This window comes from Myotis brandtii, unplaced genomic scaffold (genome assembly GCF_000412655.1).
Source record: "Myotis brandtii unplaced genomic scaffold, ASM41265v1 scaffold136, whole genome shotgun sequence".
Classification (NCBI taxonomy): Eukaryota; Metazoa; Chordata; class Mammalia; order Chiroptera; family Vespertilionidae; genus Myotis; species Myotis brandtii.
This window is the reverse complement of record NW_005354829.1, coordinates 5,802,326-5,816,820: the sequence shown is the minus strand read 5'-3', so window position 1 is coordinate 5,816,820 and position 14,495 is coordinate 5,802,326. Positions and strand designations below refer to the sequence as shown.

The 14,495-nt window shown below is 37.6% G+C and overlaps 1 protein-coding gene across 1 annotated transcript in view; it reads left to right on the top strand.

Annotated features, from left to right (window-relative positions):
• The first annotated feature begins 695 nt into the window (after positions 1-695).
• TMEM144 (transmembrane protein 144) overlaps positions 696-14,495 on the top strand; it is a 36,614-nt gene continuing 22,814 nt past the window's right edge. Inside the window, exons 1-4 of the mRNA XM_005860564.2 lie at positions 696-982; positions 7,431-7,602; positions 9,675-9,797; positions 12,035-12,134. Of these exons, the coding sequence (XP_005860626.1) occupies positions 7,494-7,602; positions 9,675-9,797; positions 12,035-12,134 (332 nt within the window). The 5' untranslated portion in view covers positions 696-982; positions 7,431-7,493. The remainder of the gene's footprint in view (positions 983-7,430; positions 7,603-9,674; positions 9,798-12,034; positions 12,135-14,495) is intronic.

Sequence of the window (14,495 nt, the reverse complement as noted above, 5' to 3'; positions counted from 1 at the left end):
TTCCCCTTACCTATATGTTACACTTTTTTAATTTTTTCATAATTCTTGAATATTCTATTTCTTTTATTTTAAATTCTATTTTCTCTTTACATTTAAATTTAGCAAGTTTTTATTGACATATATTTAAGCTCACTGATTAAGTTTCAGTTGTGAAAGGCATTCTTCATTTCTGGTGCAGTGTTTTATGTGTTTTAGCATTTTCTTTTGATTTTTAGAGTTTTCAACTCTCTGTTAATATTATACATCTGTTCTTAAATGCTGTCCATTTTTTTTCCCAATAGAGCTCTTAGCATGTTAATTATAGGTATTTTAAATTCCCAGTATAATAATTCCAAAGTCTCTACCATATCTGAGTCTGGTTCTGATGTTTGCTTTATCTCATCAAACTGCATTTTTTTTCATGCCTTTTATTACACCTTGTAATTTTTTTGTTGAAAGCCAGACATGATATATTGGATAATAGGAACTAAGATAAATAGGCCTCTAGTGTGAGGTTTTATGTTTATCTGGCAAGGAGCTTGACTGTGCCTAATGTTTGCTCTAGCTGTAGGCGTCACAGGCTTTAGTTTCCTTTCATGTCCTTTCCTTAGAAACTTCTTTTAAACAGTGTGTCTTGCAGATCTCTCAGTTGTAATCCACTGTTATTATCCCGGAGCCCCTTTACTATGGTCATAAAGTATTGGGGAATTTTATGATCAAATCTCCATTTTTAGTGAGCTGGCATTAGTGGGCTGTGACCTTTAGAAGAGTTTCTTAACCATGCCAGGTAGAAAGGCAAAAAGGGGCTCAAGTTGTCTAATTGCTCTTCCTATAGGTCAGATGACACTTTCATAAAGAAGTTTCCCTGAGGGCTCGCCTTTGTTTCAGAAAACTGAAGGCACTGGATGGATTTCAAAATGATTGCCCTTTCCCTCCCCTCGCCAGAAGCAAGAGGGCGTTTTTCTCTGATCTTCACTGTGAGAACCTCAAGTGGCTTCTGAAGGTAAGACCCATGAGAGTGTGGATGCTCCCCTAAGACTGGGTCCTGCTTCCCCAGGTTTTCAATGCTTGATTTAGTCCACATTCAGTCTCCAGCAATTCACCAGTTGCTGTTTAAGTGCCCTCTACCCATTACTGGCTCCTAGTAAGCTGGGATTCTTTGCATTCACCTATGTCTTCAGTGTTCAGGACAGTGATTTGTCCCGTAACCTTAATTCTCTGATGGTTGTAATAAAAATTGTTGATTTTCAGTTTGTTTAGCTTTTTTTCTTACTGAGATGACAGAAGTGACAACTTTCAAGATCTTCAAATGTTAGAACAGAAACCAGAAGTCTTCATAATATTTTTATATACATTATATCTGTTTGACTACATAAAAGGGAGAGGTATACAGATCTTAATGATTGACATTTTACATATAAAAAAAACTTAGGTGAAACTAACCTTGATCTTCTAGTGCCTGCTAAGAGTCTTCCAATAAAGATCATTATGTTTAGGCATTAATGCATATGAACCAAATTGAAAGAAAATTTTCAGTTTAAGTAGCATGATATGAAAAGGACTGAACTGGAATATCCTGTTATAAATATCCTCAAGCCTGACTTAGCCCCCAGTTTACTTTTAGGTTTTAAGAAACTCACAACAATGGGAGCCTCAATTTCTTAATGTGAATCCGAAGCAAGAACAAACCACATGATCACTGAGGTCTCTTATAATCACAAAGTGAAACCATTGTATTTAGGCCCTATATTTTTTGGAAGAGAGTTTGTATATGTGCGTATCTGGAGTATGCATGTGTGGAAAGGGAAACTTCAGATTTCTTTCTGAACTGCTTAATTAATCCCTTCCCTTAAATGAAAAGCCTTCGCATCTTTAATTCTTTAAAGGACATGGCACTGTAGCTTCTCATCTCCTGTTTAAAGCAGGACTTCCTTCCAGGACACCTCATCTTTGGGCAGTCCTTATGTTTTCTCCTTCTTGCAACTCTACCACCATTACTAACCACTGATTGTCTCAGTTAAATGTCACTTCCTCAGAGAGACTTTCTTTGAACCCTTAACCAGTGGTTCTCAACCTTCCTAATGCCGCGACCCTTAATACAGTTCCTCATGTTGTGGTGACCCCCAATTTCATTGTTACAAATTGAACATAGTTAAAGCATAGTAATTAATCACAAAAACAATATGTAATTATCTATTTGTTCTCCGATGGTCTTAGGTGACCCCTGTGAAAGGGTCATTCGACCCCCAAAGGCAGCGGTTCTCAACCTGTGGGTCGCAACCCCTTTGGCGGTCAAAGGACCCTTTCACAGGGGTCGCCTAAGACCATCCTGCATATCAGATATTTACATTACGATGTAAATATTTACATTCATAACAGTAGCAACTACTGGGCTGCATATCTGGCACTTTGGCCAAACGGGTCATGCTGTGTTGTCTGTTCCTAAAACACATAGATAGGAAGGTACTGACATCAGGCCAGGCCTTGAGATATGGTCTCATGGCCCCTTCCCAGCACGCAGGCCTTTTTTCTCAGAAGGCCCGGAAGTCTCATTCCAAATTTGGGAGACAAAGGACTGGAGAAAGTATAAATAAAGAGAGTTTCCTCCATATTGGGGGTGCCAGAATTTGAAAGACACATTTTCTCTGGGCCTCCACAAAATTTAATAATAAAATGTAACTCCTGTAGTCATCGCTGCAGTTCAGCCTCTGCTCCGGCAGGGTGCTGTAACTCTAGTCAGCTGGCCAGCTTAATAAAGGCTCTTAAATTTAAATTCTGAGTCGGTGGTCTATCTCGCTGAGTGAACCCATAACACAACATTACAGTTATGAAGTAGCAACGAAAATAATTTTATGGTTGGGTCACAACATGAGGAACTGTATTTAAAGGGCCAGAAGGTTGAGAACCACTGCCCAAGGGGTCGCGACCCACAGGTTGAGAACCGCTGCGACTAAGGCAGGATGCAGCACTTTCCCTTTCTGAACTTATTTGCTCATATCTGCGTCCCTTGTTATTCTGGAACCTACATGACAGGTAGGAACCTGTGGCGGTCACTGCTGCACTCAGAGCTAACGATCTACAACAGTGCTGTTCGCCAGAACTCTGCAATGGTAGGAATCTGTAATCTGCACAGGTGGATTGTGTCCAGGACAAGTGTCTAGGACAAGCGAACAACTACCTCTCAGTGCATGGGATGATGTTCAACCACCGATGTTCACACCGGCCAGGGTGAACTACTGAGTTTTTAATTCTAATATAAATTTAAATAGTCATACGCAGTCTGTGGCTACATATCAGAAAATGAAAAACTAGAGCAATATTTCTTAAAGTCTAAACCAAGATGTCAGGAATCTGCATTTCAACCCACTCCCCCTCAATATATTGATTCTTACTATCAATATCATCTGACAACTATTAATTTAGAATGTGATTCTCACAGAGGAGGTTTGAAAAGAAAATGATTCTTGAGCCACACCCCTAGAGAATCTATTGCAGTGGGTCTGGTGTGGGGTCCAGGTATCAATATTTTAAAAACCAACAAACAAATAAATAAATAAAACAAAAAACCTCCCCGGCAATTGTAATGTGCAGTCAGGTTTGAGAAGCCTAGAATATATGTTCTCCTGTGGCACTCAGCACATAGTAGATAAATGCATGGGTAACTGGTCTGGTGTACTGATAAAGGATTAGTGATTGCCAGTGAGGTCAGTGACATTAGCCGTTCAGATGAATTTCTGGATATTCAGTGGGGAAAAAAAAAATTCAGCTTCAGATAATCTTTCACAACTGTGTGAAATTCCTTGGCCTTTGGTTTTATCCATACATAGTACAAATAATACCTAGTTCTGTGATGTTTAAAGAGAGTGACATGCTCAGAGTTACCTGAAAAATCACCTCTTCAAATACACAAAAGCCTTTCTAATTTGCTGGTGGATTGGCAAAGGGCTTGAGGACTCACCTGAGTCACATGACCACGCACTCTGGCACAGACGCTGAAGGAGGGTGCGCCCTACCCTGCTGCTCTCAGGCAAGACCTTTGGATCACCTCTAATAGAGCCTCCCTCCCCCTCCAGCCAGGTGTTTAGGTGGTTGTCCCCGCAGGAAGCAAAGGCTGGCCAGGCCACCAGGAGAGCCTAAGGAACAGGGTCTCCAGTGTAAGAGCCCTTCCCTCTCCTCCCCACCCCTCTCCACCCCGCTCCTCTACCCCTGCCCTGTGCTTACTAGTAGGTAACTGTCCGAGAAGGAAGTAGAGGCTGGCGAGGTGCCTGGAGGGCAGAAGGCATGAGGTTGGCGCAGGCTCCGCACCAGCAGCCAGCAGCTGTGGAGGCGGATCACGGGTTGCTGAGCAGGTGGGAGTTTAGCCGCTAGCCCTGAGCGCAGTGAGTACAGCAACTCAAAGGAAATCCAAGTAACTTTGCAAGGGAGTTGTCTCATGATGTTTCAAAATGTGCCCATGAGTAAAAAGAAAAATCAAAGCCCAGAATAAATATGTTGAAGCCCTGCTAATTTTAGCCAAGACACTGGCAGAAGTTAGCAGATTAGAGGAAATTAACATGAAACTAAAATTAAAATGTTAGTTGAAGTGGAACAAACAGTATGGATCAGACCATAGCAAATACCAACAACAAAAGGTCTGCATAGAAGTTAAAAGTGCTAGGAGAAATGTAGAGGAAAAGTATTTACCAATAAATGAAACAAAAGTACTAGAACAAAAATGAATGAATATAGTTTAATAGAATAGCAGTGGACATTTAAAAGTAAAGATTAAATCAGATGCTTAAACCTCAGAGGGAAGGTAGGGGAGGGTGGGCGGTAAGGGAGAGAGATCAACCAAAGGACTTGTATGCATGCATATAAGCATAACTAATGGATTAAAATAAAAAAGTCTTTATAATAAAAAACTACTTTAATCTAAAGTATATTAATTTAATTTAAAGTTTATTTAAAAGTAATTTGAGATTTATTGACTCAACAGGTTTGCACTGAAAAAGAATTGAGTGATGTTGCTAGATAAAATAATATTGCTATTCTTTTCCACAAAAATTTCATGGATTTAAAAAGAGGTAGACTCTTCCTTAGAGTATTGCCAACCCGCACTGAAAACACATCACATGCTTTCCAAAAAGTACCAGAGCCGTGTGCAATAAACTTCACTTATCTGCAGGAAACAACTTTAAGTGAAGTAACATTGATTAATGTTCATTCAACAGTCAAAATACAGCTCTCGTACTCTGATTAGCATTTCAGATTATTCCTTCAATGGAGTGAGAACTGGGAGGTTTAGGTCTGTCAATAGTCTTTAATAGAGCCATCTTTTCACTAAAATAATTTGCCACTTTTGAAGGTTTGACATTCTCCTATCAATGAATGTGCTTATAAAGGTTTTATTTCACTTTGCTTGTTTTAACTAAAATAAAAAAGTGGCTTCTTCGCCAACACCTAATCTTGTATCTTTTTAGTCCCATGACATTCTTCCCAGGCACCTCCTACACCTGTGACCTATTGTAACTGTTTTATCTTAGCAAAAGTTCACCTCTGCTTGAACCTTGAGCAGTAGCCCATATAAGCCTTTGCAGGGGTGAAACTTTCTTTTTGCCTAACATTAAAACTACTCTTTTATTGGAATAGTGTTACTTTGTCAAAATTTAAATCTTCCTCAACTTCATCCCCATGGAGGATGCTGTCTTACCAGCTGTGTTTGTTTTTGTTGTTGTTGTTGTTTTAAGAAAGCACACACAATTTCAAATAGCTATTTTTCTTACTAAAATTCATTCAGAAACTTAGAAGTTATCCTTGTTTTCAGTTAAATTATCCATAGTAATGCCTAGGAACAGGTATTATAGGTAGCTGTATATTTAATGTTCTCTGTGCGAACATGTAAGAAGCAATACCTGGAAAAATGAAATATAAATAAAAGAGTAATATAAAAATCGACCAAATGGCAGAATGACCAGAACGACCAGAATGACTGCTCAGCCAGTTGCTATGAGGCGCACTGTCCACCCCCCAGTCCCTTCCCCCTGGCCCCCCTCCTTTGGCCAGCAGGCTCTGATCGCCCAATGGTGAACGGGGAACTGGGAGTGGGTGGCAGCGGGGGGCAGGGCAGGCTGCCAGCAGCCAGGGAAGATGGCCCTGATCACAGGCCAGGCCTAGGGACTGTACCTGTGCATGAATTGGAAAAGGACTGGATTATCCTCAGTTCCATTTCAGACAGCTTACATGGTGAAGTGAACCAAAAAGTCAATGTACCACATATAAACTCAAGATGGCATTATGGGAAGATTCTGGTTTCCTCCTGTGATAAAATGACTCTTTGTGTTATTTTTTTTCCCCTGATGTAGCTTGTACAACTAAAAAGATGAATTATGTTTATTAGCCTTTTCCAAATGTTACCTTATGAAAAATGCCTGATTCTTGGCTCTTTATGGTTTGAGGTCTTTTCTTCATAGGAGGACCAGAACTTTTTAATAAGCTTAGCAATGTTATCCAATCGAACTTATGTAATGAGGGAATGTTTTGTATCTACACTGTCCTATGTAGTAGTTACTGGCTATATGTGGCTACTGAGAATGTGGTTAGCATGACTGAGGAACTGAAATTTTTTAAACTTAATTTTAATTATTCTAAATGAAATTTAGTTATTCATATGTGACTAGTGGCTACCAGATTATACAGAGAACTGCCAGCTGCCTCACATTGTCCTGGACTGACTGATAATATTGTACAACACACCACTGCTAAACATATACTTGCGGATATTCCTAAAGAGTGACTCTTCAAGGACCTAAATCTTGAGATTTAGGGGATTCATGAAGAGATCTTTAGAAGATTATTCTATCTGTTCAGTTTATTTTTTAAGCCATAAAGATATAAGGGTTTATGAACTATTTAAATTACTAGACACTGGGGGTACTACTGATGAAGGAAAGTGCATTTATCTGTAGCGGATCCTGAGTATGTAATAGTGATTCAACCTACGCATGCCTAGAAGCTGTGTCGGAAATATAACAGGCTTTTGCTTGTTAAGGCACTAGTAGTTCTGAAAGTCTTCAGACATGCTCTCTCATTTGCTTATCACAACAACCAGTTGAAGTAAACAGAGTCCTAGTCTATAATTTGTTTATTTTACCCATCTACCTACACAGAAGAATTTTTTATAATATAATAAAACTGTATCTAAATCTTAGAAGAAGTGAGGCTTTCAAGCTCTGAAGACAGTTGCTGTTTTTGATTGTAGATTAGAGATCAAAAAGTTTTTTTTATTTCAAAAAATGAATAAATGACCATGGAGTATGAACATAATATCTAATTTCATAATATCCTAACTCTATATCTGGAAGAAGGAGTCTGCGCATACTTTTAAAAAACTCAATAAATAGCATCTATTGATCAACATTTGTTCACAGATTCACAACTTCTTCATTGTTTAATTTTTATATCTTCTATTTCAGAAGCTCTTGAAAATTGCATCAAGTCTAAAGTGAGCCAGCTCACTCTCAGGCAGAACTATAACCATGAGCAACAATGGAACAGACCTAACCCTTGGTTTCATCTCCTCTTCTGTAGCCATCCTTTTGTTTGGCTCAAACTATGTACCACTTAAAAAATATGATACTGGTGATGGTAACTATTTTTCCTTCGTTGTTTACCTTAAATTATTTTTAAATACAAAGTTCTCTATTTGGGTCTTTTAAAAAATGATGGCTACAAAAATAAATTTTGTTTATGCTGGCACCAAATGAATAAAGCTTAAACTAAATCATTTAATAATGCCAAGCCAGTTATCTGAGAGTTAGTATAAGAAAACCTTAAGGTTGTGTTTCATGGTAAAGCTAGGATGGATATTGTCAGGAAAGCTTTTTAGCCATATCTGTTATGTTTACAAAAGAAAAAAGTCCATTCGACGAATTATACGGATTTTGAAAACACAAATTTCCAAGGCAATTGAGAGAATAGAGAACAATTTGAGCATAACATGAATTTTGTGTTTGCTTATGTGCAATTTTGACTCTGACAAAACACGGTGAACAGAGAACACTGCATCTAGATGGATAAAGATGCATATTAATGCGCTCACACACACACCCCTTAAACATCCACCAGCTCCCCATGCACCACAACCATCCTCATCTAGTGTTAGAACATTCCATCCACCCACTTCACACTAACTTACAAACTGTAACACTTCCGATGTCCACTTCCATAAGCAAACTTCAGGTCTTTTTCAAGTTGAGTCACATTTATGGTAGCATTTATGAATTTCTTAACCACATACCCAGTGCAAAACTGTACTATCATTTTTATCAGGTTCCTATCTTTTTTTTCTAATATGTTGATGAAGTTTTTGTGTTGTACCCTAGCCCCAATTTCCCCATTAGCTCTGAGATTTCTATTGCATGATTTTGCATAGTGCAGTGATTTTTAGGAATGTAATGTCACATTATAGTAGAACTGGCTATAATGTGAATTTTTGGGAGGAAGCAACAGTTGTTTTTATCTACCTGCCTTTTATATGAAAGCCAGAAGAAGGAATTGGAGAAGTGATGGTGAACACCTGTTAGAAAGCAGATGCGTTATCTCCCAGATTCTTTATGTCTTGTCACAACTTAGACTATAAAATTAAAAATCTTTCCCCTCCACAGCCGTTCTTTTCCTTTGGAGTTAAGATAGGAATGGAAACTACTAAAAGAGGAACAAAAACCATACTGAGGGATCGAGGACCTAGGTTTTAGGTATTTCACAACTGTATGATCCTGGGCAAGTTTCATCAGCTCTTTTGTTCTCAGTTTCTCATTTATAAAATGAAGAACTTGTAAAATGATGTTCCCTTTCATCTTTATGATCCTACTTTTTTTTTTTGTCTGAGAGGTTAACGGCCATTTTTTTCTTTCCTCCACAGAAATAGGCAAAAATCTTCCAAAGTTTAGAGTCAGAAGTGTTACATTGAGTTATCAGTGGCTTAGTATTTCTTCCAATGTTGACTCTTTCTTTATCCTTTTAATCTCGAAACCTTGATGCAGAAGCCTCAGAAAGGTACAGGTTTACACACATCACCATGCACTGTTCCAATAACTGGCAAATGGCAACTCAGAGCCTAGAAAGGAGAGTAGCCCTGACCTACAAGGCCAATGCTCAGGCTTGTGATGTCTGACTCATCATAGGCATTCAACTCTAAATGTAACAAGGTCTACATGTGACCATAAATGACTTTATTTTAATCCCAAAGGTGACATAAATGATCCTCAAAGGTTTAAATCACTGCTGTACTATTCTGAAGTTCTTAAGGCCATGTTTTTGGTGATGGACAGCACTAGGTGTGGCATCTGAATAAAAATATAGAGACTCAGTCTTGCCAATACTGTGGTAGAAAAGATTTGATTTGTCTAATAGATGGGAAAGGGTGTTAAGCAGAAATGCACTGCTTAGTAAGCTTTCGAGTCAAACAACCTAGGTTTAAATTCTAGTTCTACAAACTTCTAGCTGTTTGTACAAGTTACTTCATTTCAGATTCGTTTTCTCTGTCTGAACTAGGGTTAATTATGATGGACAGTAATTGTAAGAATTACATTAAATGTGCAAAGTTCCTGGCAAATAGGCATTCAGTAACTTGTGGCCATTCCTATAATAATATCTCATTAAGCCTTAATTTACTCAAATCAGTTTGAACCACTGACACCAATTTCTTTTATTTCCAGGAATGTTTCTCCAGTGGGTACTTTGTGCTGCTATATGGTTGGTTGCCTTGGTGGCCAATCTGGTATTACATTGCCCTAAGTTTTGGCCTTTTGCAATGGTGGGGGGCTGCATTTGGGCAACTGGTAAAGTATGATATAATTTATCATTTAATACTTTAATCAATTTATACTATGCTCATAATAACTCTGGTTCATAGAAGGGCACAAATAGTGATTCCAAGTAATTCTTAGTCATAGATACTAGAAATTGACAATTTAATTTCTTTCATTCAGATGCTCCATAAATCTTTTTGGTGCATTTCCTAACTCCTCTTAATGATTTCTTTCTTAGTCCCTGATAGATAATTATAGCAAAGTTATTACCAATTGTTCTCTGTCTGTTCAAGTGTAACTCATCTATGAGTTTACATGATCTCACCTTTCTTTCTCTAGCATGTTTATCAGAAAATATTTATTAAATAGTAGTCTCTACTAATATCATTTTTAGGGCTTGTATTTTTGAAACGTATATATTTTTTTAAAATATATTTTATTGATTTTTTACAGAGAGGAAGGGAGACAGATAGAGAGTTAGAAACATCAATGAGAGAGAAACATCGATCAGCTGCCTCCTGCACATCTCCTACTGGGGATGTGCCCGCAACCCAGGTACATGCCCTTGACCGGAATCGAACCCAGAATCCTTCAGTCCACAGGCAGACACTTTATCCACTGAGCCAAACTGGTGAGGGCAGGACTTGTCTTTTAAAGTAGCCAAGCACAGATACATTATAATTTCAAAAGCAGTGGCAGGAAAAAAAACGAAAGCTTCGCTCTGTTGACTTATCAATACCTGAAATTATATAACTAGAATTTATGCCTTTGTTTGGCCAATCAAGAATGTATAAGTACACCTCTGGAGAGCTTTCTTCTTTTTAGCTAAGAGAATTTCAAGTATCAAGGATCTTTAGAGGTAATTTTATTAAAAGCAAATAAATTTTAAAATCTATTGGGTACTCACTTAATCTGAATATAGAGGTAATTTTATTAAAAGCAAATAAATTTTAAAATGTTAAAAATCTATTGGGTACTCACTTAATTTGAATGTCTGCAGAATAAATGATTTAATGAAGTTTATGAGTTGGAGGACAAAAACGTTAACTTTTAAATTTCTACTAGAATTTAAAGTATTATCCCTCACTTATACCTTAATGTGATTGTGTTTATCATATCTAATTGGGATAGGAGAACACAGAATGCATCCATTTATCCTGCAGAACTTGATAACCACCCCATAGTATTTATATTCACCCAGTAGGTTCCACTGGGAGTCAATAGGAGAATGGTCTAATTTTAGATATTTGCAGATGTAGATGCTATAGGTCCTAGTAACTGATTTGATATGGGTAGTGGACAAAACGGAAGAGACTATGATGTCGGGATTTTGTCACAGGTGATTAGGAAGGTGGTGGTATCAATGACAAGGATGAGGATAATAAGGGGGAAAAACATGTTTGAAATGGAAAATTATGAGTTCAGCTTGGGACTGCCTGAGTTTGAAGTTCCTGATGTTTCCTCAGTGGGGAACATCTGGTTGGAGATCTCTTATTGACAGTTTGAAGCATAAAACTGTAGAGAAGGTCCAGGCTAGACCTATATAGCTGGGAGTAGGTCTCTCTAGTTGATAGCTGAAATCATGACATTAACCAAGTACCCAAAGTAGAATATAGCAATAGGTGGAAATGTATTTTAGGGGAAATATTTATCAGGTACCTAAATCTTGAGAGAATGCACTAAAGAGAAGAACAGGAGGGAATCAGGAAATGAGAGCATCTTAGAAGTCAAGAGAGGAAAGCTTTCAAGAAAATATTGCTAGAGCTGAGGGGCTAAGAACTATTGAAAATGATCATGGATTTGGCCCTATGTGATCCTCAAGAGGACAAAGCAATGAATGAAACAAGATAGTGAGGATGGAAGAGCAAAGTCTAGGGTCATAGAGGGCCAACAACTTCTATCAGTGGTTGGCTCTGGTTCGAGTCTAAGAGGATGGTCACCACTAATTTAATTGTTGATAGTTATTGCAAAACTTCAGAACAGAGACCTAAGTTAAGGTTGAAGAGTATTAGTGTAGTTAGACAAGGACCTATTCAATATTTTTTGTATGATTTTGCTCTAAGCCTCATTTTTTTTAGCAATCATAATCATGGGTTTAAATGCAAAAAATGTAGTTATTTTATTTTTAAAAATGAGGAATTGTGCTTCACTAAATTTGTCCAAATCCCATAAATTTCCATTGAAGTTAAAATAAAAATTAATTCCATTTATAAATGTATTTTCTGTATTGAAAAATAATACCTTTCTTCTGTGTGTTACATCTACAGGGAACATTGCTGTTGTCCCAGTGATGAAAACCATTGGTTTAGGTCTTGGACTCTTAATCTGGGGATCATTTAATGCCTTAACTGGTTGGATAAGCTCAAGGTAACACAAAGCTTACTGTTTCAACTAAGATTCTCTGAGTTCATATTCTATGGAAGGTTAGTGTTAGTGATTGGTCTAGCAAGGAATAACATATGATTCTTATCATTTTAGAGATTATAGCCAAGATATATGCATAAAATATGCTTCCTTTAATTATTATTTACCCAAAGTTCTAAAGAAGTGATCTAGATATTTGATCAGGATATAGTAAAAAATTATCTCTAGGGGGAAAAAAACACTAGGGAGAGAGAAAGGGAACTGATGTTTATCTTCCCCTTTCTATTGTGTGGCAATTTGTTAGACATGTTGTATGTATGCATTATTCTTGGCTCATTTTCACAAATATATGAGGTAAGCACTATCTTATAAGAGAACTGATACACAAAGAAGTTGAGTAACTTGCTGAAGGTCACAGAGCTAATAAGCCAGATTCAGCCCAGGTCGTCTAGTTCTAAAGCATATATTCTTCCCTCTAGAGTCTGGGCCAGGGACAACAGACTAGGGCCCAGCTTCCCAGACATTTTTGTAAAGAAGGAGTTATTGGAACACAGCCAAACTGATCTATTTAAGTGTTGTCTGTGGCTTCTGTTAGACTACAATGACAGAGTTGGGTACTTGCAAGGTACCATCTGGCCCACAAAGCCTAAAATATTAACTCTCTGCTTCTTTAAAGAAGAGTTTGCCAAGCCCAGTTCTAGAGCTGGGCTGTTCAATATAGTTGCCACAGGCCACATGTGACCATTTATATTTGAAGTTACAACAGTATGGTGGTTACCAATGGGAGGAGGTTAGGAAGTAATCAAGGATACAGAGGGTCAAATATATGGTGATGGAAAATGATTTGACTGGGTGGTAAACACAATGCAATACACATAGATGATGTATCTTAGAACTGCACATAATTCAATTTTAAAAAAACAAATAAATAATGAAAAGCTAAAACTATAAAGTTAAATTAATTAAAGTTGGGAAAAATTAAATATTCCGTTCCTTAGTGGTACTAACCACATGTCTTTAAAGAAGAGTTTGCCAAGCCCAGTTCTAGAGCTGGGCTGTTCAATATAGTTGCCACAGGCCACATGTGACCATTTATATTTAAAGTTACAACACTATGGTGGTTACCAATGGGAGGAGCTTGGGAAGTAGTCAATATTTGACCCATACAGAGGGTCAAATATTTGGTGATGGAAGAAGATTTGACTTTGGGTGGTAAACACAATGCAATACACATAGATGATATATCTTAGAACTGCACATAATTCGATTTTAAAAAAACAATAATAAAAAGCTAAAACTATAAAGTTAAATTAATTAAAATTGGGAAAATTAAACATTCAGTTCCTCAGTTGAACTAACCACATTGCAAATGCTCAATAGCCCTATCTGCCTAGAAGCTCCCCACTTGTACAGTGCAGCTGTAGAACAGGCCCCTGATCACAGAAAGTGCTAGTGGGCTGCACTGCGCTGCTCTTGGTCAGCATTGAGATTAACATTCAAGTAGAGTTTGGGAAATGAATAAAACGGAGGCTCTTACTCTGACCTTACTTTTTGATCTGGTCTTCCCACTTAAGCACTACAACACCTTCAACAATAACAAAACACACTCACCTCCCATACATTCTTTTCTGTCCTTCCCCAATTTCCTACCCTGCTTTTTACATGGACTATTTTCTCTTTTCTTCTTGCCTCCTTTTCTCTCCCCGCTAAATGTTTCACAGTGATTGTTGGTAATGACCACTACAACGTCAAGGCATGAAAATAAAAAGAACTTGCAGTTATTTATGAGTCTGTTTCAAATGTTATGCAAAATTGCCACCAACCAGTTAGCATTCAATTACCCGCTCAATTCATTTTTTGTCTTTCTTCTTCCTTAAGTCTTAGTAAGAAAGGGACATTCACAAATACTTGATCTGGTCTTCCCACTTAAGCACTACAACACCTTCAACAATAACAAAACACACTCACCTCCCATACATTCTTTTCTGTCCTTCCCCAATTTCCTACCCTGCTTTTTACATGGACTATTTTCTCTTTTCTTCTTGCCTCCTTTTCTCTCCCCGCTAGATGTTTCACAGGCATGAAAATAAAAAGAACTTGCAGTTATTTACAAGTCTGTTTCAAATGTTATGCGAAATTGCCACCAACCAGTTAGCATTCAGTTACCCGCTCAATTCATTTTTTGTCTTTCTTCTTCCTTAAGTCTTAGTAAGAAAGGGACATTCACAAATACTTTTTACATATATTCACTCATTTAATCCTCATAAGAAACCTATAAGGTGGGTATAATTGCCCTCATTTATAGATGGGAAATTGAGGCACAGTGAAGATAAGTTATCCAGGTCCCATTCAGTGAGGAACCTA